At 40.3% G+C, this 22,786-nt stretch overlaps 1 protein-coding gene across 1 annotated transcript in view; it reads right to left on the bottom strand.

Moving 5' to 3' along the window:
- Window positions 1–440: 440 nt before the first annotated feature.
- Window positions 441–22,786, bottom strand: part of emilin2a (elastin microfibril interfacer 2a) — a 42,960-nt gene continuing 20,614 nt past the window's right edge. The window contains exons 5-9 of the mRNA XM_072440824.1: window positions 8,878–9,207; window positions 6,434–6,490; window positions 6,027–6,080; window positions 5,005–5,145; window positions 441–3,307 (exon numbers count right to left, since the gene is read on the bottom strand). Coding sequence (XP_072296925.1) covers window positions 2,973–3,307; window positions 5,005–5,145; window positions 6,027–6,080; window positions 6,434–6,490; window positions 8,878–9,207 — 917 coding nt within the window. The 3' untranslated portion in view covers window positions 441–2,972. The remainder of the gene's footprint in view (window positions 3,308–5,004; window positions 5,146–6,026; window positions 6,081–6,433; window positions 6,491–8,877; window positions 9,208–22,786) is intronic.

The raw sequence follows: 22,786 nt of genomic DNA, 5'->3' as shown, positions 1-22,786 counted from the left end.
GCATAAACTCAGATTTTTAACGCATTTTACATCCAAACTGTTGCTCTTTAATCAAGTCTTAGTTTCTCCAATACTTTTTTCCTCTTACTTGAGTTATTATTTCAACATTTCTCTCAATTTGAGTCATATTTTACTTGCTCTTACTTACTAAAGCCGTCGTATGATCTTTAATCTGGCTCATAGGAAGAAAGTCATCATTTCAAAAGTTGTGCCAGGACGTTTTTAAATGTCAGAGTCTTTAAGTTGGAGTAGAGCCTCGTTCACTGAAGAAAAGGAGTAAAGTGGCTCTTTGTCTTGTTGTCCGTCTGCAGCGTCGCACTAAAAGCTTCACGTAAATGGACTTTTGCTTCTCTGCAGTATTTACGACGTAACCAAAGCAAACGATGATGAGAATAGTCCAACAGAATCAGACGCAGACCAAAGGGTTTTTCCGTCGTTCATTTATTGCATCAAAATAACACTCTTTGCATTTGTTCGTCTCAGAAAAATAAACATTTAAACATTGATAAAGCGTTGTTCAGCACAGTGTCATTACTTCCTGTTTCCAGGCAGAGCCCAGAGACGCCGGGCGCTGCCGGAGAAGAAGCACAGTCTCACAGGTTATTTTAAGCACTTTATATATCATTTTATCTTATATCCATTTCATTCGCGTGGTTTTGAAATTGTCAAGATTGTGAAAAGACAATTTATGACATATTTGTAATCTTGATATGAGTATAAACTTTTACTGAAACAATATTTGAACTTGAAATAAATATATTTGGCAGAGATGAACAAGGGATGATAAATTCCCTCATTTTTATTACTATTATTATTCTGTTTTACTTTGGTAGATTAGTTTAGTGCAGAACTGCTTCTTCCCAAGTTGCGTTGAGAACTTGTTGCTGACTGTACTAGTGAGTAAAGCTAGTGGAAGTTATAATGAAATATAAATATAAATTTGAACTGTTGCGAGATTGTGTGTGACTTGTTTCCTCAGTTTTTGCAAGTCATATGTCCCTTCTGGGCTACCATTGATTCACACTCAACACTCACGACGTTGAAGTGGGATTAGAGCGAGATCGTCGGCTTCGGAGGGACAAAAGTGATGACTCAACCCTGAAGTACAAGTAAAAGTACAGATGGAGGAGCAAAAAAAATGTGATTCAAGAGTAAAAAGTTAAGATAATTCACACAACTCAATTCAACTAAACTTGTGATCTTGATTAAACAAAAATGCTGATTGTCTGCTCGTTTGAGGTTATGATTATGGTACACACTGCATTTGACCCATATAAAGCCTAATATTTTTGTGTAAGTGATAAAAGTACAAGCAAAATGTCACCATAAATGTGCTAAAAATCAACCCCTCTGCCATTTCAGCAGGTCTAAAATCATAAGAAAAATGCTTTTACTTTTCAGGTAATGAAGTACAGATTCTGCTCTCAAATGCAGTAAAGGTAAAAAGTATCCACTGTAAAATGTAACCCTAACCCTAAAGTTCAGTACTTTTACTGTTGTACTTTGTTACTTTCCACTCCTGAACGTGACCAAACCCTAAACTTTCCCATTTGACCACATGTAAGCACTTCAAATGAGTGTTTCCACGATACTAACATTTCAATACAAAGGAAGAGGCGTCAACACTGATTTCAATATGACAATAATATTTTTTTTAAAACGCTCTTCTTTTTTAGACATCATTTTCAACACAAAATAACTACTTTCTTTGTTATAGCGTGTGATGTTACAATTGTTCTGATAAAGCTCAAGATCATTGTAAAACTGTTGAGGAAAGGTCTCATTTTGTCCTGTCCCTCCCCCCAGTATCTATACTACTACCGATACTCAAATGGGTATCTAACTTCGATACTATACTGTCTTAGTATTTGATTTTCTATACTTTTGCCCGTCCTACTGCACATGATGAATCACAGTTGGCCGTCCCTCCGAGGCATACTATCGAGCACTTTACATTTCATTTCATGTCCTCTTTGACCCAAAAGTTGATCATTCACTAAAACACCTCACTTTTCTAAACTTTAGGGCTGCAAATAATAACTATTTTAGCAGTCGACTTGTCAGTGATTATTTATCAGTCGACTTGTCAAACCATTATTTCTATTGTACTGTGAGCTTTTTAAATACATTTTTAACCAAATAAAGGTTGAAATATGATGACTGGAGGCTTCTAGAAAAATATTTAGAAATAAAGTGTATTTGTTGATTCTTTTTCAACATTTTGATTCAATAATGATATGTGATTTAAAAAAAAAAGTATTTTTGTTTGATTCATTTTTGTTTTGTTCATCTAGAAAACGATTAAAAAAAAATACTAGTCACAATTGGTCTGTTAATCATTGCAGCCCTAAAAGTGTAAAAATGTGTTTTCACAAGTAGTATTTTTCTTTCACAAAATAAACTTTACGTAAATTAATTAATTTATAAACACGACATTTACAATACAGTAGGTACAAAAAGGTTATTCAATATATTAGGCACAAATCCTGCTTTGTCGCTACAGGTGTAAAACGTATACATTTCCAGGAGAACTGGAGGTCTCCACACTCCCGCCGTGACGCTCTGCTACATGTCCTCCGAGTCCAGTCCAGTCCAATCCACAACTGTTCCGTTATACATGCGCTCGCACATCCTGGAACTTGTGCAGTGGCAACCGCGTCCGCCATTTTGAAAGGGGCACAACAGCACGTCTACTACATACAAAATCCAGGAAATATGAGGCCAAAATGCCAAAACCCTGCGTTATGTAAGGACATCGCTCTGTTGTCAGACCAAGAAATGAGAGCTTTGTCGTGTACCTTAGTTTTGCTGTTATTGTCTAAAGAATCAAAGTATTCGTAGCTCATTATGTCGTAGAAAAGGATGCAGTCGTGTTGGTTTTTATATATCGCGTGCCCCTTTTAAAATGGCCGCTATGGGGAAGTCCCGGCTGTATGACGTCACCGCCAACGCATGTATTTCGCTCCTTTTGGCTAACTTTGGGCTTTGGGCGCGTAGAGAAAAACGGCACTAAACGTGGACAGGATTTCTCTGGCGTCCGTCGTGGCCAGCTGACCCCTCGTCCGCACCAGCCCCACCCGCTCACCTTTGCGCAGGTTCAGGATGACGCTGAACGACACGGTGCCGCCGCAGCTCCCTCCGGTGGTCGCGCCGGGCGCTGCGGGCGACGGGGAGGGAGCGGCGGAGGTCTGCAGTTTTTGGACACTTCGGTTGGACACGGAGAGCACCGCCTCCAAGCGCTCGCCCGGTTTGGCCGTCAGCGAACCGGAGATCAGGTATCGACCGTCCGCCGGCGCGGTGAAGATCCCTGAGGGCCAGATTCACACGCGTCAATAGTGTTTCTAATTCAGGAATGCCATGGATTAAGTTTGTGAGCAGGTCGAAGAGCACAACTCCCCCAGTTTGAAACGCCCAGAGCAGCACTAAAAGTATCATGTTGGAGGGATATTTTACCCCTGCCCGGATAATTTATTATTATTAATTATATGTATTTTTACAACTTTCTTGGCAAATTAAAGTTAGGATTCAAGTAAGATAACATTTTAAACGATATTTTACAGCTATAAAAGTGCATGCATTTTGTTCTTCTAAAAGTCAAAGATTCAATGTAATCCTCAAACATATGTTCTTTTTATAGGCGATAAAACAGTCTCGAGATGACTACACATGAATGGAACACTCCAAGACAGATGTGGGATTATACAGAAAGACAATAAAACATGCTGTGTTTAAAAATAATCTAAGTTTGTGGATTTATCAAAGCAGACGACATGAAGGAATAAAGAATCAGTCAAATGTTTAAATATGACTTTTTTTTCTCACAATAAATTGAAGCCATAAACTTTTCATCATAAACACATTCCTTTGTTCACACATTAAAGGTGCACTATGTAGCTAGTCTCCATGAAAACCAGGCCTTTGTGTGGACTGTAGTGCCCGCGTGTGTGGACTGTAGTGCCCGCTGCCCGCGTGTGTAGACTGTAGTGCGACCGCTGCCCACGTGTGTGGACTGTAGTGCCCGCGTGTGTGGACTGTAGTGCCCGCTGCCCGCGTGTGTAGACTGTAGTGCGACCGCTGCCCGCGTGTGTGGACTGTAGTGCCCGCGTGTGTGGACTGTAGTGCCCGCTGCCCGCGTGTGTAGACTGTAGTGCGACCGCTGCCCACGTGTGTGGACTGTAGTGCCCGCGTGTGTGGACTGTAGTGCCCGCGTGTGTAGACTGTAGTGCCCGCTACCCGCGTGTGTAGACTGTAGTGCCCGCTGCCCGCGTGTGTAGACTGTAGTGCCCGCGTGTGTAGACTGTAGTGCCCGCGTGTGTAGACTGTAGTGCCCACGTGTGTGGACTGTAGTGCCCGCTGCCCACGTGTGTGGACTGTAGTGTCCGCTGCCCACGTGTGTAGACTGTAGTGCCCGCTGCCCACGTGTGTGGACTGTAGTGTCCGCTGCCCACGTGTGTGGACTGTAGTGTCCGCTGCCCACGTGTGTGGACTGTAGTGTCCGCTGCCCACGTGTGTGGACTGTAGTGTCCGCTGCCCACGTGTGTGGACTGCAGTGCCCGCTGCCCGCGTGTGTGGACTGTAGTGCCCGCTGCCCGCGTGTGTGGACTGTAGTGTCCGCTGCCCACGTGTGTGGACTGTAGTGTCCGCTGCCCACGTGTGTGGACTGTAGTGTCCGCTGCCCACGTGTGTGGACTGTAGTGCCCGCACCCGCGTGTGGACTGTAGTGCCCGCACCCGTGTGTGGACTGTAGTGCCCGCACCCGCGTGTGGACTGTAGTGTCCGCACCCGCGTGTGGACTGTAGTGCCCGCACCCGCGTGTGGACTGTAGTACCCGCGTGTGGACTTGCCCGCGTGTGGACTGTAGTGCCCGCGTGTGGACTGTAGTGCCCGCGTGTGGACTGTAGTGCCCGCGTGTGGACTGTAGTGCCCGCGTGTGGACTGTAGTGCCCGCGTGTGGACTGTAGTGCCCGCGTGTGGACTGTAGTACCCGCGTGTGGACTGTAGTACCTGTGTGTGGACTGTAGTGCCTCCCGTCGTTCACCAGGATCCTGTTGAACCGGATCAGACCAAAGTCTCCAGAGAAAGGCGCCTGAGTGAGTCCAGCCGAGAAGGAGAAGGGCTCCGAGAAGAGGGCGGAGTCCACGGAGGCTGTGAACACGACAGGTTCTGTAACGGTCACATTTATATTTATAGTTTATGTTCCACAACTGTCTTTTCTGAGTGAGATGAAGGGGAATAATGTGAGAAGTATAATTTGTTAAATATGTTTGATGAGGATGAGTGACTGTGAGTTTATTCAATTATTTACAACAGATTCCATGTTTTTTAGTGTTTTCACCTGAGGAAATGTTGATATAAAAAGATTGCGTGATTATCTGTCAGGATGAGCTGTGTTTATGGATAAGATGTGAAAAAAGTGACTAAATTAAATGAAAAATAAAACTATAAACTGTATGTTTTTGAGAGACTGGTCAGCGATTAGATTAGATTAGATTAGTGGTGGAAAGTGTGAAAAATGTAATTGTTTAAACTGATGTGTGGAAAGACGCAAATACAGTACAGCAACTTTTAAATAGAATTACAATGACAAGCTAAAATTTTACTCAATTAAAAGTACTTGTACAGGTTTAAATCTACTCAAAAAAGTACAATTACTCAAAAAATTTACTCGATTACCTTCAGTTACTTTCCACCCATGCAAACACTCGATGTACACAAATAATCAAGCTCACATTTTGTTCATCTCAATCGTCATTTGGACAAAACAGACTCTAAAACACATGCTGAACGTTTAGAACAAAGACAATGACATAATTAAACCAAAATGTTATAAAAAATACATCCACAAAACACTTTTTTGACCAGTATTTATGAATATCCTCCGTGTTGAAGCCTTCAGTCACTTTAATTTGTTCGATGATGTATTTTTGAAGACACAATTTACAACAGATTTATACAACGTACAGAGAAAACCCAAAAAACTAAAATAACCATAAATTGGAGCCCTGTTTGTCTTTATTTGACTTTACCTGGTGCGTTTGCCTGATACATCTGGTTCCAAGGCTGCTCCGCCGCCACGGGAACTGCAAAGTGCACACAAACCAACCATCAGTGTTGTCTTTAAATAAACTCTTTGAACTTGAAGAAGCTCGCACATTCCTGCCCCCCTCCGCGTACTATTTCCTACTTGTTCTAATGGCATTTCCAAATCGCCATCAAAAGTTACACGGCGAGCTGAGCCAAAAACTTTCTTGTAAGTGGCGCCGGCTCCCGCGGTCCGCCCCCACGCGAGCTCGAGCGAACACATCCAGTTCCTCCTCCCGCACACGCTCGCCCCGGCTGCAAATTATTTACAGCGTTTGCACTTTCACCGCTGATGGCGTCAAAACGGCTGCCCCAGAACACGCGAGCCAGTCTGTCTAATAATGAAGAGCACCTTGGCGTCCGCCGGCGGGCTGAGGTCTGAGGGCGGCGGGCTGAGGAGGGGGATAACCTGAAAGAAATAACACACGCGGGTATTAATACTGATCCGGATAGGGTCAAATATTCAGCGTAGCATGTGTTTGTGGGTGGGCTACGCTAGCGGGACGGCAAGTAAACATTTTGTCTTCAATGTTGTTGCAAAAGAAGCAGAGAATCACTAAAGATGAGGATTTTAGTGCATTTGACCAGGTCCGAATGGCAGTGGTGGAAAGTAACTGAGTGCAAATACTCACGATGCAGTAGTAGAGTCGATTTTTTTGGTTAATTGCACTTTTTTGTACATTTTTGAACCTTATAATTGTAATTTAGTTCAATTCTAGTCGTGTAACTGTTCCTTGTTCATTTAAAATCATGTGAGTACAACAGATGTTCCACCTCCACCCTGTTCCCACAAACGCACAAAAATCACCTGCTCTGATTGGTCCACGCATTTAAACAGATTGTCCAGTTTAAAATACTGATCTAAATGCTGCTACGATTGTGTTAAAAAGTAGATGAGATGTTGAATGAACATGTGAAACGTGTAGTGCAGTCAACAAAAACACAAAGAGCTCTATCTGGCAATTGCGACTATTTTGAAACTTTAATGCCCAAATAAAACAAAACAATGTCATTTTGGACGGTCTGGTACCTGCTTGTCTCCATGACGATGTTATTACTTACCCTGTAATGTTCCACAGCATGACATTTCACTTATCTTGCATTTGTTCAATTACAGCTGTTTCTATTGCTCAAAATCACCTTGAAAAACCTGCTTTCTCACCGTGAGTGGGCTCGCCTCTCCACAGATCTGACCTCTTTGTTTTCCGTGTGTTCCGTACATCGCTAATCCCTCTAATACGCAGATAGTTCATGTCGTACTGCGCGTGGCGGACACACTCTTCTACAACATTCACGTCGCAAAAAACAAAAATCTGTTTCTATCGCAGTCTGCGGCGCGGCTTGAACTTTGAACGCTGGAAAACTTCTCACGACGGGTAATTGTGGCTTTGAGTGGCTCGGTTTGAGAACAATGAGATCTGGTATCGACGGGTCTCGGGGAACCGTTTGCGGTCGATGTGGGCGCTCGTGAAGAGGCTGAAGGCAGGTGCGGGGAAACGCTTCACAAACAGACTCACAATGAAAAGGCCCGGCGGAGAATCGATGGCACTTTACATGACATTCTCGGGAGTGACGTGGGTTCGCTCTCGACAGTCGCTGCGGTGACGCAAAGCACTGTATACCCCTTTGTTGTGTTTTTTTTAACGTGTCTAAATCCTTTCCAGTTCATTATAAGTCGGATTTACTGTTATAAGTCGGATTTACTGTAACCGGCAGATGTTTTGGGTAATAAAGTGCAGTGGTTTGATGAGTAAAAGTCGAGCATGCGTCACTAATGAACTGCTCATGTGTGTTCAGGCCTGGAGTGGATTTAGTTTAATAAAGTCGAGGCTGAAAAGTATTGTGAGACATGAAATACACAATTTGAGGAGGGAATAAGAGTTTTGAAGCAATGAGAATGATCAAATCAGCGACGTTAGATAACAGTTAAATGGTGATATGAAGGTGCTGTTAAATACAAGCTCCAATATTATAAAATGAACCGTCTTGAGCTGTTTTTAATGATGCTATAATCATGTGTATCATTCATGAATAATTATTTACTGTCCTTTTTGTGCATTTCATAGCATGGTTTGTTCTTTGCAGAGGATGTGATCTAAGTTTGAAACATAGATAAATAAATACAATAAAATAAACAATAAAACAACAATTTGTAATGACTAAAATTGTGAATTCCATTTGCAAGCAAAATTTCCCCCTGCATGACATAAAACATTATTTGCAATATGGCTGTGTGCAATATGTGTGCAATATGTATCATACTGCGATATCTATATTATTGCAAGATCTGATATACTTTTGGACACAATCATCAACTCTCAAAATAAAGACAAGACATTTGTGTCAGATGTCAAATGATGGAGCTTGGGGATTTTGCTTGATATTGATATTGACTGCGTTAGCTAATATTGCAATATCAGTACTTTTGTATCATGGGTGGATGATATTGACAAAAAATAATATATATTCTCAATTTTGTTTTGGAGAATGATGTCAATCCAACAGTAATGACATGCCTTTAGTGTCATATCTGCAAAATGAATCACCAAAGTACAGATATATAACTATTACTACTACTACTTTTACTATAAATGTTGAACTCAATATTCACATTTTTTTGTGTGTCTTAAAAAAATCCCAATATTATTAAAATATCTATATATTGCCCACTTCTAGTTTGTATATTTTTCAACCCTAGTTCATACACAGTCATCAAATGTATTTCATGAAGCCTGATGAACTACTGGACAAAGAAAGATCTATTAAAGTTAGTATTTCAGATGATTTCGTCCTCACCTGGAGCTCCAGCAAACCCAGTGACCGGCGGGTTGCTGCTGCGGCTCGAGTCCTCGGACCCTCTCCTCACTGTGACCCTGCGCATGTACCCCGGGGGTCCCGCCTCGCCGGTCTCCACCACGGGACGCACCGGGGCCGCGGGCTGGACCGGGAGCTGCTGCTGGGGGCTGGAGGGCTGGCTGGGGCTGGCGTTAGGCTTGTGGACTGTGGTGGTGGGACGTCCCGGCTGCCTGGGGTTGGTCGGGGGGAGGATGAGCGGGATGTGGATTTGTTTGACGCCCCGATTCGAGTCGGGAGAAGAGGACGGGCGCTCCGGTCTTAACGTCATGCCTGGAAAAGAAACAAGAACGGGAATGTTTAATCTTAGAATGTTCACTCCTGCCAAGTCAATCTTTAATTAATCCAAAAGATGTGATTCATGAGAGATGAGACAAAAATCTGATCTTAAGCTAAAACTATACATACAAAAATATTATATAAATGACTAAATGAGACCTTTTCCCGGACAGCTTCAGTATGAGCTTGAGCTTTATCAGAACTAGTATAAGACCACACGGTGACATAAAGAAAGTGCTGCATTTTGTGTTCAACATTGAGTCCAACTGTATTTCATATTATCTTATCCTTTTGGTATTGAAACCAGTATCAAGTATCGAGCTTATTCCTTAGTGTCACAATCGAGTTTAAACATCATCATGGCAACACTTAAGGGAACGATACAGAAACACAAAACACATTTAAATTTCAGTTTCTAATCTATGTCAGAAGAAAACAATTGTATTCCTTAAGAAACTTGTTTTCTGAACTGTCATTTTGAACTAGGGCCGAACCATTTTGACTAAATATCGAATTGCCATGTTTTTCCGACCAACATTGTAATTGTTGGATTCAGTTCGAAGTAGGGCTGCAACGGTTAATTGAGTAAATCGACTAATTTGGTAACAAAAAAGCTTTGATTATTACCTTAATGCCTCGATGATCTGTTGGATTTACATATTTAATTATAAACTTTTGAATCTGCGGTGTGTTTTCAACTCATGAGTGTGACTGGGAAGAGTTTTGTTTTGTGAAAGAACACGGTGTTTTGGGCAGTGACTCTTTTTTGCAGCATTAGCATTTTGTGCCTTGTAGCCTCCGTGTCTTCGCCATCGCTGGACTTCATTATGTTTCATACTGCAGGTCCTCTGAGCTCTTTCACACAAACTTGTATGTTCAAAATACGCCGCTCTCTCCTCCGTTCTGCTTTGAAACAGCCGATACATCCATGGAAACAGCACGGAGAACCCCAAGTATGAAACTAAAGTGCTAAAGTGAACGGCACTATAAAAACTCAAATCAGAGAAACTAGATTTTTGGTATTTACGATATTTGGAGAAAAGTGTTGCACAAAACCACAAAAGTGCAGAAATACCACTTTATACTCTTGTTTTGGGGATTAAACTAATTGTTTTTGAGATATTTTTCAATATTTTCAACCATAGACAACAGAAATTGCAATATTATCAATTATCCCACATATATCTCCCACATCCACACTACTGAAAGATGAACAAATATGATTACACTCAGCTATGTTTCGGTACAGTTTTTTGCCTGATTTGATTTGTTTTAGTCTGTATTTAGTCTTGTCATTGCACTCGTTGTCCACAGCTTAAGAAACCTCCATAAAACGCTGTCAAAAAGTGCTCGGACACATTCTGCCTCGCTGTGAATTCTCATCAACTCTTTGTTCAAATGTTCCCTTCACTTGGAGCACACCTCTAAGCTTTCCCCTTCCGCAGCACAATAACATTCACTGCACATTTGTATTTGAAACCAGAACAACTGACCGTTACCCAGCGACGCCCTGAGGCAGCCGGACATGTGCTGTGAGACGCTGTGACTTCTATGTCCAGAGGAAAAAACACCAAAATAATAATTACCTGTCAGCTTTTTTTCTTATTTCGTTCCAGGTGTCAGCACGAGGTGTCCCTGTGTCACCTGTCAAATTTAACACGTCATATCCAATATTGGTGTCCCCTGAATTGGTTTTGCGTTGCTATTTTTAAAAGCCAGTGGGAACATTCAGACAAGAGCAGGCGAGGCGCATGTTGCAGTGTTGCTGTAATGCACCGAGGCAGGCAATGAAATAAAGGAAATGTTCACTTAATGCTGCTGGCGTTGTAGTTACACGAGCGAAAAGGGTATGTTATGTGGGACGGACATTCGATTTCTTAATAACCACATTCATCACCAATTCAAATGTCTAGTCTTACACAAACTATATAAAAACACTTGTAAATACAGGATCTATAGAAGGCGACGATATCGAGGGCAGCACTCGTTTACTCTTGAGTAACTTGTGCTCTTCAGACGCCATTATTTTACTTCTACTTGAGTCATGTTTAGTTTGAAGTAACAGTTTGTTTTATAAGAGTAGTTTTATAGTGACACAAGCTTTATGTTGACGGCAAGAGCTGCAACTCGATTATTCTAGTGGTGAAGTTGTCTGCGACTAGTCACGCGCTTATTTCTATTGTATTTTGAGACTTTAAACACAATATTGTTAACCGGATAAAGGTATAAAAGTCTCTGTCTTTGTAATAAAAAAAAAATCTATTTTTGGAATAAAAACAAGACACAAATCAAAATCAGTAAATATCCAACAAAAAGAGAGAAACTAAGACACGTGAACCAGAACAATTGTCAAAGGTGTCTAATGTGTTTTAGAGTCAGTATCGTCCAAAATACAATTACAATTTTTTTCTTTTATAGTCGACTTGTCATGATTAGTCAATTATTTGAAGATTTGCACTTCTTTCTTATGCCTTGCCTTCAGATATAATTTATTTTTGCAATTTATGTCTATTCTTTATGTCTAATTTATGTCTATTCTAATGCATTTTACATCCACAGTACTCAGTTTCTCCAAATACCTTTTGAGTGGTTAATTGTCCCACTACTTTTTACTTTACCCAGGACCCAAAACAACCATGTGAACAAACCACAACCTTTTGTATGAAAATGGAAATATGTTTTTTTTTTTTCAGATGCCAAAACCTTCGAGAGTGAAACTTTCAGAATAATACGTTTGATCGCAATTGACTAAAATATTGAATACAAAAATGATCAAATAAACTGTCATTATTTTTAAAAGGATTTCTTGAAACTATCTCACAACTCCTTTAACTTCTACAACAACTCCTTTAACTCCTACAACAACTCCTTTAACTCCTACAACAACTCCTTTAACTACTACAACAACTCCTTTAACTCCTACAACAACTCCTTTAACTTCTACAACAACTCCTTTAACTCCTACAACAACTCCTTTAACTCCTACAACAACTCCTTTAACTACTACAACAACTCCTTTAACTCCTACAACAACTCCTTTAACTTCTACAACAACTCCTTTAACTCCTACAACAACTCCTTTAACTTCTACAACAACTCCTTTAACTCCTACAACAACTCCTTTAACTCCTACAACAACTCCTTTAACTCCTACAACAACTCCTTTAACTCCTACAACAACTCCTTTAACTCCTACAACAACTCCTTTAACTCCTACAACAACTCCTTTAACTCCTACAACAACTCCTTTAACTCCTACAACAATAACTACTTTAACTCCTACAACAACTCCTTTAACTCCTACAACAATTCCTTTAATTCCTACAACAACTCCTTTAACTACTACAACAACTCCTTTAACTACTACAACAACTCCTTTAACTCCTACAACAACTCCTTTAACTACTACAACAACTCCTTTAACTTCTACAACAACTCCTTTAACTCCTACAACAACTCCTTTAACTCCTACAACAACTCCTTTAACTTCTACAACAACTCCTTTAACTCCTACAACAACTCCTTTAACTCCTACAACAACTCCTTTAACTACTACAACAACTCCTTTAACTCCTACAACAACTCCTTTAACTTCTACAACAACTCCTTTAACTCCTACAACAACTCCTTTAACTTCTACAACAACTCCTTTAACTCCTACAACAACTCCTTTAACTCCTACAACAACTCCTTTAACTTCTACAACAACTCCTTTAACTACTACAACAACTCCTTTAACTACTACAACAACTCCTTTAACTTCTACAACAACTCCTTTAACTTCTACAACAACTCCTTTAACTCCTACAACAACTCCTTTAACTCCTACAACAACTCCTTTAACTACTACAACAACTCCTTTAACTTCTACAACAACTCCTTTAACTCCTACAACAACTCCTTTAACTTCTACAACAACTCCTTTAAAACGACTTAAAACCATCGTATCAATAGTGCATAATGTTAAATTCATTATTTATACCGCATAATAATGTGCCAGGTATTATGTTGATCGACAGTAAACAAAACCCTGTGCTCAGGATTAAATTGCATGTTATTATGGTTCACATTTTGTATTATTGATACATAATTTAGATATTTATTCAAGCAACCTTTTATAGCCTTCTACAACTTGGTGCTGCATTTACAAACACTCACACTGGGACCACAGACAAACAAGTCGAGCCATTACAATAAAACAAAATACTTAAAAAATGTATGAAGAGAGAATGATTATTGTTGATCCCGCTCTACAAAACAAAAACTTAGCTGCAAACATTGCCTGGCATATGTCACTATTAGTTTAACTTGATGCTTCCCGTGAGCAGCAGCTATAACAATTCATCCTGTGGCATAAATAAAACAAGCTGATAACCAACATAAGAGCCTCTCCAGTGACAGACCCAAAGTACACGGTATATCTGAAATGCTAACGGTATTAAACTCTAATTCAATCCAACGTGAAGTGGGCCTCAAACAACTGCAAAGAATTTGTGAATTGCACCCCACCGCGCACGATTACGAAAGCAATAAACCAATCTGTACTTATCAAACACAAATTATGAACCGGCACGTCGTTCCTTTTACTGCCAGTGATCCCACGAGCTACCTCTGAGCCGCGAGCAGCATAATAAAAAAGCAAATTAAAGCCAGCGATCACGGCGTTGTAGTGAGATAATCAGAAAGCCTCTCGTTCATTTCCGCTCCAATGTCTCCTCTAGGATGCCAGCTGACGGAGTGCATATTTCCCATGAGCCTCTAGTCTGTCACTCGGAAGGGAGAAACCGCAAAGGGCAGAGAGAAAACAAGCGCGCAGACGAGAAGCGCAAAGGGGGCGATGGGGCGAGAGCAGAGCGTCGGCGAAGGCGCTTATAAATGTTACAAAGATGGAGGATTATGCAATGACTGCATGGAGTATTGCAATAGTTTCTGTTCGGTCTAATTGATTTCATACAGTGATTCCAAACGAGCCGGCCGAGAAGTGAGAACGGCTGGTGTAGTGTCTGTGTTTGGCTTAATGAATGTTTTAATAAAAGAAGCGCTGCATCTAACAAGTGTTTTATTAATCCATAACATTTAACTCAAATTAAGCTTAAGTAATGAAGCTTGGGGTCATCCTACTGGAGTATAGCTACAAACAGAATCGTTATTGCAACAAAAATACAAAATTAACATGCTTCCGGTGTCATTTTTGCCTAATTCTGCTTCTTCTGTGTCATAAAACCTCCGCTCTCAGCACATGGCATGTTTTGTAGTCTGTGTAAAGTCTAGATATAATAATTATTCCATTACTAGTTGACAATTATTTCACAAATTGATTACCGTAGTAACAAATAACTTGTTTCAGCCCTAAATAAAAGTGTAATAATCTTTAATTCACATGTCTTGCTGATGGAGTTGCTCATTATTTGGCCCAAAATCATTATTATGAAAGTTATAATCTTAACTTGCAGACAAACCAATGACTGCTCTTGATTTTAATAGTTAAGAAGTAGTCTTAAAAACTCAATAAACCCATTTTTGTTGGGCAAAATGTCATGTAATAAAGAAAAAAACTAAAAACGATAGTATTTTTTTACTACCATGCGGCCTATTTCAGCTAAAAATCACAACCATTCTAAAACTACTCAATAAAGATCACATTTTGTCCAATTTATGTAATTTATTTAGTATCAATACTTGCTTAAATGAGTACCTAGTTTCAATACTTTAATTATATAGTATCTGGCTATACTTTTTTACATCCACACTCATCACACAAACACATCTAAACGTGACTACATAAGAGCTATTATGTGACAGCACGTGGTTATATCAATGTTTTGAGGATTATTAAAAATGACAAATGTTACCATAGCGAGTAACAACTGAACAACAAAATAATACATCTACGAATGGGAAAAAGCCCTCAAACAAGAAGCTGAAACCTATGAATATAAAGGAGATGACATAATTGAAATATAAGAAGGACGCTCTTTGATTGAATCCATTTTAATCCCGCCACAGCCTACTGCGCGATTGTTTCTCAGACCCGCGCTGGAACGGGGCGCGGGTCCTTCTTGATCTCGCCGCGTTGGCCGCTGAAGCGCATCAGGGCGTATTGCAGCCGACAGGCTGACCGTGCGATGGAAAAATGGTGTCAAAGGGGTACGGGGAGAGGTGCGGCGGCTACACGCACACCAAATGTAAAAAAAAACGACCCGATTCGTGACATGCATTTTTCATTCCCACCACTCTGTCCTCCCTCCGCCCCGTTTTCCTGTTCTGCGATTATTGATGGGCGGTTCGAGTATGGACGCCCTACGGAACAGCTCCGTTTTCTTTTCTCTCATGGAAAGACGAGTTTAATTCAAACTTCTGCCCACGAATATATTCAGCGTGTGTGGCTTTCTCTCTGTCCGATACTCTTTCAGCTCGCGCCCGCCCTTCGACTTCAAAACACCTTTCATGTTTGGTTGTTTCAGAGCTGCCGGTTAATCTCCCCAGATGCTACACAGATACAGAGCTAGCGTGATCAATTGCAGCGCAGTGATCCGTGAAATCAAAGTACCTATTTTGTCCATAGCTCTTTTTATAGTTCACTCGGGAGAAAAGGGGAAAGTCGTACAGCGGGGAGACGTTCGAGCTAGAATAACAACACAAAGAAAGAAGCAGCAAAGTCATACACGGTAAATCATTGTAAGTGGGAGGAAGAGTTGACTAATACACTTTAGTACGTGCCTGAAAAAGTGCACTCCGGCTATTTTGAAATAAGCTCGAACGGGGATTAATTGCGTTGGTTCTACGAGGATATGAACGGGAAGTAGGCAAGCATGCGACGCTCCAGGCGAGGCCGATGATTTTACAGGCATTATTAAAAATCCCTTGCCTTAGGGCACAACAATGTGAGGGTTTGTAGAAAAAGTCCATCAAGATTTATCCTGCACAACTAAAATCATTAAAATTATATAAGTATTATTCATGTTTGTCTTTCACATAGTGTCTTAAACTGTCTATGACAAGTTGGACTACTAAAATGTATGTTCAAGATTTGACTAAAAATGTGTTTATAATGGGTTTATGGGTTTATAATTTAACTACTTTTCGCACTAGCTTAAGCAAGGTGATTTTGAGCAAGAATTATGCCAAAAAAAAAAAAAAAAAGAATAAACAGAGAATTCAACATATTTACTTATTAATATATACTTATTAATTATACATATTAATATATACTTATTAATTATACATATTAACATATGCTTATTAAGAAATGAGAGGTTTTGTTTGTAAGAGTTTTGTTTATAAGAGTTCTTCTATTAAAGGTGGAATGGATGATTTTTTCCAGCAAATTTTGTATCATATTTCCTCGTGGCGTGGATAAATCATTTGTCCTGCCACGTATCAATCATAAAACGCACCTACCGCTCACCTGCAGCCGCGTCAGGCTCGTCCCCACGTTTCCGCGTGCCTAAGCGCATGGATCTATCATAATATAGTTCCCTCAGTGTACGGGGCAAAATGAAGACGGAGAAAGACAGTTCGAGCTGACGCAGAAGTGGACAGAAATCTACGGGAGACGAGCGATGTGATGCGATCCGTTGCGCTAATAAACAAACGCATGTGTGTGTTGTATCAGTCCACACGGGGGAGTGGAATGCGCACTTCCACCTGCGTTCTCAAATCGCCGAAAAATCGTCCATTGCGCCTTTAAGAGTGTTTTTTAAACTTCCTATAAGTTATCTGTTCTTTTCCTCCGTATCTACCTGCGTTGCAACAATGAAATTTCCCCATGTTGGTACAATAAAGGAATATCTTGTCTTATCTTATCTTATATTTGTATCCATATGAAAAGGCATTATTGAATTATTGGAAACAATGTATTTGTCTGTAAAAAGGCAGATTAGAAGTACAATTCACATAAAAAAAGATCATTCACTACATCATCGACCGATTAATGGACTAAACAACTAAAGGTTGAAGAAAACGAGCATGTGTGTGTAAAATGTTTGTCTTCAAATCTGTTTACCAAATAGTTTTACAGCACAACCTTATAAAACTTAAACCTCTAATAAAGTCAATGGGAAGCGATTCTGCCAAAAGCCACAATGAAGAGCCATAAAACTCCACTATTGATCAAATGGGAGAATGATTTCCCCAAAAGCAATAACCGCAGAGAAGGAGAAACTATACAATTAGCCACCCACTGAATAATTAAACACCATTCTGTATCGCTAACACCGATTTATGCTTTTGAAGGCGCTGTTTAACCATCTCCCCCAATTTCCCCTCGACTTTGTTTCATCGCTCTTAGACTTTTAAACGATGCGACTCTCACAACAGAAGAACGCCGCACAACTCCCCGCTGGCACAAGACAAATACTAAACAAGCTCAAAGGCCAAAACCCCGGTCCTCTGCAGCTGCTGTGGGTAAAACGGTGCCAACAACGCTGCAGAAAACCAAGTCACACTCTTCCATTTAACTCGGCGGGCGCGTCGAGCGAGGGCAAAGACGGTCTTGTGTCACTGACGCTATTACAAAACGTCTTTTGTTCAGCGCATCCTTCAGGGTTTACATATGACCGTCTGGAGGATAGCAAAACAAAATTGTTCAGAGCAACCCGCGCAGGGAGGTTTATAGAGTTTACATTTTTCAAAGATTTTCCTTGTTCTTTCTGGCAAAGATCTTGTGGGATTGCCTCAAAACTACACGAGGGATGAATCAGAGAATATGATGATGATCCACGTTTTATTTTAACAACTCTCAATGTATTCATAAATAAATAGTTTTAACGTTGCATCTATGGAGCTATGGAAAGAAGAGGTGTATTAGTTGCAATTTAACTATGTAACTTTCATCACAAAGACAAAAAAACAGCTTAAGTTCATGGAAAAGACCAAACTATTCTTGATTTGTGTCACTGGTGAGTAACAAACACAAAGCTGTTTAGTGGAATTGGGTGAGGTCTATGAGGAGCTCAACAGATGACAACTTGTTTGCTCATATTTCTCAGTGTTGATGTCATTAAATAAATGTGGTATGTCTGCAACACCAAGGCAACTGATGGCAATATGTTGTAGTAGTTCTTCCTCAGCCACTCATTTTCATAATTTCACTGTCCCATGACTAATGAGCTGTCAGAGAGGACTGGGTTTGTTAACAACAGATACAGTGAGTTATATGGGATTTTCTTTTTACCAGAAGTGTGTGATAAATTAGGAAATTCCCTTCTAACGCTGTGCGAAACTTCCTTTTTCCTCTCTTCCCATTCTATTGTCCTTTTAAAATGTCAGATATCAGAGTAGGTTTCTTCTTCCAGATGTTCCGTGTATTATCCTGCACCACATGTACAGTGAGCTTTAAGTAAGTGCCCCTGACCATAATTGCTGCTTTGGGGTCCTGGCGCTGCTCTGGGGTAACTGGCTTTTTCTCTTACATTATTTGTCAGAGTTGTTGTCCTGCATCCAACATTCTTGAACATTCTTAGAGCGGTCAGACCCTCTGACTCACAGGTTGGCAGTGCGATTGCAGCTGCCTCAGGTGAAAACTGCCGTTGTGTCCTTGGGCATGACACTTAACCCGCCTCACCCCCAGGGTCTGTGCACACTGGTGTCTGAATGTGTGTCTATGTGGGACCATTTATCCTTGCTCCATATCACACGTTTACCACAGTGGCAGAGTGGTTAGCATTCTCCCCTCACAGCGAGAAGGTTGCACTGCTCCAGAGGAGAATGGGTCAAATGCAGAGGACGAATTTACAAACAGGGACAATAAAGTGTACTTTAACCTTAAATATATTAAACTACAGCCAAGATCTTATACCACAAGATCCTACAATATAAAATGGCATAAGATTATGCACACTTACATTTGCCTTGGACTTTGTAATAAAATATAAATAACAATAATAAAAAGAGGTATCACATATTACAATTTACTGGGTGAAAGTTGGTAAAAATATGTTTGTGTTCTCAAAAAGACTAATTGGAGTATCAGATCAGTCTCAGAAGATTGTTCATTGATACTCGATCCGTTACATTTCCCAGTATCGGCTCAGACATCGATACTGGTATTGGTACATCCCTACAAAAAAATGTGAATGGGCCATAAAATAACCACAAAATGGCAGAAATATCACAATATACTTGTTTGAATGATTAAACTAGACTTTTCTGTCTCTTTTTGAGTTATTTTAATAGTTTTAATTACAGACGATACACCTGATATTCTAAGTTTGCAAATCTTCAAAACAACAATTGCGATACAATCAATCGTTGCACATATCTCCCACCTCCAGTCCGGTCTTTAGCAGTAAAAGCCTGTGAGCCGCTGCCCTCACTCTGGAGTGTTCTAACTGGTGCCAGGACTCCATCGCATTGTTCCATGTAAGGTAACGGGATCGAATATCAACATTTTGCAATAGCAGACCCACAGTATCTGGCAACGAATTTAAAAATGCCTTTGTGTTCTGTATTTTCTGCGGTCTCCCCGTCTCTATCACCCCAGTGCGTTGGTCCGCGGCCCGGCTCTGAGCGGGGAACAGGGAGGTGACCGGCGTCGGGGGCCCCAGCCATGACATCACATCTGGGGCAGAGCTTACATCTGGATCGGGGTGTGGACTGGAGCGCTCCGGGGCCTCTCCAGCAGTGACTCAGGGACTTAATGAAGACCAGACCAAAGTCTTTAGGCTGAGGTCACCCAATGGGAATCTCTGGAGGTCGGTATGTGCGCAAAAGTATAGGAGGGACGGCAGGGGAGGGGGGGGCCCGAGGTACAGGCAGTGCACGGTGGTTTCAAGGTTCGAGGTTTTTGCGGTCGCGGAGTGAAAAAGCCATGTAACGGTGCGAGAAAAAGTGGAGCTCACAACTCAACATGATCATAAAGGGAGTAGGAAAGATTGGGGTGCAGGTTATAGGCTGCAGCAATGAGGCATTAAACAGGGAAAATAAATCACCAAAGTGGTTCCACAAGGCCACACACTCGGATGTAAACAAACAGGCCTGTATCCAAGTAAAGGCCATTTCAAATATTTCTACACAAGCACTATATATACTGTATATAACTGCGTATAATACTACCAACAAATGTTTTTATCGCAACCATTACAACTATTGCATGTTGTTACTGATGTTACTCTTTAAATGTTGTTACTGATGTTACTCTTTCAATGTTGTTACTACTGTTACTCTTTCAATGTTGTTACTGATGTTACTCTTTAAATGTTGTTACTGATGTTACTCTTTCAAGGTTGTTACTGCTGTTACTCTTTCAATGTTGTTACTGATGTTACTCTTTAAATGTTGTTACTGATGTTACTCTTTAAATGTTGTTACTGATGTTACTCTTTCAAAGTCGTTACTGCTGTTACTCTTTCAATGTCGTTACTGCTGTTACTCTTTCAATGTCGTTACTGCTGTTACTCTTTCAATGTTGTTACTGATGTTACTCTTTCAATGTCGTTACTGCTGTTACTCTTTCAATGTCGTTACTGCTGTTACTCTTTCAATGTCGTTACTGCTGTTACTCTTTCAATGTCGTTACTGCTGTTACTCTTTCAATGTTGTTACTGATGTTACTCTTTCAATGTCGTTACTGCTGTTACTCTTTCAATGTCGTTACTGCTGTTACTCTTTCAATGTCGTTACTGCTGTTACTCTTTCAATGTTGTTACTGATGTTACTCTTTCAATGTCGTTACTGCTGTTACTCTTTCAATGTCGTTACTGCTGTTACTCTTTCAATGTCGTTACTGCTGTTACTCTTTCAATGTTGTTACTGATGTTACTCTTTCAAAGTCGTTACTGCTGTTACTCTTTCAATGTCGTTACTGCTGTTACTCTTTCAATGTCGTTACTGCTGTTACTCTTTCAATGTCGTTACTGCTGTTACTCTTTCAATGTTGTTACTGATGTTACTCTTTCAATGTCGTTACTGCTGTTACTCTTTCAATGTCGTTACTGCTGTTACTCTTTCAATGTCGTTACTGCTGTTACTCTTTCAATGTCGTTACTGCTGTTACTCTTTCAGTGGTGCAACAGGTTCACCACAACAAAACATAAAAGAAGTATTTCAAATATATCATAGTAAACATGTCTTGTGTAAGAAAAGTATAATAATCTATAGTCAATAAAGCTACTGGAACTGTTCCTGCATTATTATAACTGAAAATGTATATGATGTTTTGTGAATAATACAAAATGTATACAAAACTATCTCTTTGGGAATTTGGCTATATAATATTTCATTTTGACTATTGTCGGTTGGTATTTATTATTTATTCTATCCTATAATGTCTTCAGTAGTACTCAGTTACATTTTATTTTTTGGAGTAGTTTTCAGACTGTTTACTTTTACACCTATATAAGTAATATTATATTAGTTTGAAGTGACAGTACTTTAAATTGAGTAAAGGTTTTGGTTACTCTTCTTGTTGTAAGTCGATAATTGTCGGTGTTGACTACCGGTATATTCAATTATCTAAACATTTATGTTTCTAGCACCGCTCATTTGAAAATACCACAATTTTTGTCCTTATAAATCATAAATAAATTACTTTAAGCCTTCTCAAGTCATTTCTTGGACCACTACTTTGTACTTCCTCTTAGTAACGTTACTTGAGTACAATTATTGGCTACTTTAACAAGAAATCTGCAAACAATATTCCAGACTACATTTTGCCCATACCTAATCCATCTTCCATCTTCCTGTTTGTGGTGTAAAGAAAGAGGAATTGTACGCTGAATCTTAAACTGTGGATGTGCAGAAGTTTCAGCTGTGGCTTGAGCCTGTTGCAGTTCAGACAGATTGAATGACACTGATCATGAGGCCCAGGACTGAACTCGTCTCCGCCCACATTGGGAAATACCCCGTGGCTATTCGAGGTATCCGATTCTGCCCTCCCCGATACCATGGAAACCTACCAGGCCCGATACATTCTGGGGGATTATCTTCAGGAAGAGGTTTGTGTTTGTACAGATGTTAATCTGACATAATAAACTCGTATGGATGAAGATTACGGGGGCAGCTCTGTACGTTGTGAGGATATGAGTATCCGGCTGCTTTAGGGGAAGACTTTCACAGGCCATTTGGAACGTTGTGAATATCTGAGAAATGTCTCTGCGTTTAAAGCGTTGCATTAGAAACTTAGCCTAAGCCATAGTATGGGTTTATAGCCAATGTAGGTGAGCATGTACTATTAGGGCTGCAGGATCTTCAGTTGTAGCAAAAGTGGAATAGATGCAATATCTTTTATATCTTAAAACTATATCTCTTTACCCTGCCTAAGGCCCAAAGTCAGGAAAGGCTCCACTCACCCGTGACCCCTAACAGAATCAAGCAGTAGAAGATGAAAAAAAGAAATATCTCCTTGAGTCTGCAAGGGATGTACTGTATATGTCAGTCCATCTTCTCTCAGTGTTTATGCCCCTGATGCTCCTGGTTGTGCGTTAAATGTGCACTGTGAACTGAAAATTCAAAATTATTCATCTTATTTTCAGTCCTAGCTGTCTCTCTGCATAGATGTAAGTTGACATTTTATCTTACATGGAGACAAACACAAGTCATAATTTTAATACTTTTTAAGGTCAAGCTAAACTGA

Source organism: Eucyclogobius newberryi, unplaced genomic scaffold (assembly GCF_026437365.1).
Source record: "Eucyclogobius newberryi isolate DKJ021-1_F unplaced genomic scaffold, fEucNew1.0.hap1 SCAF_12, whole genome shotgun sequence".
NCBI classification, from domain to species: Eukaryota; Metazoa; Chordata; class Actinopteri; order Gobiiformes; family Gobiidae; genus Eucyclogobius; species Eucyclogobius newberryi.
Note: the sequence above shows the minus strand (reverse complement) of the source record. Positions and strands in the feature narration are given on the sequence as shown.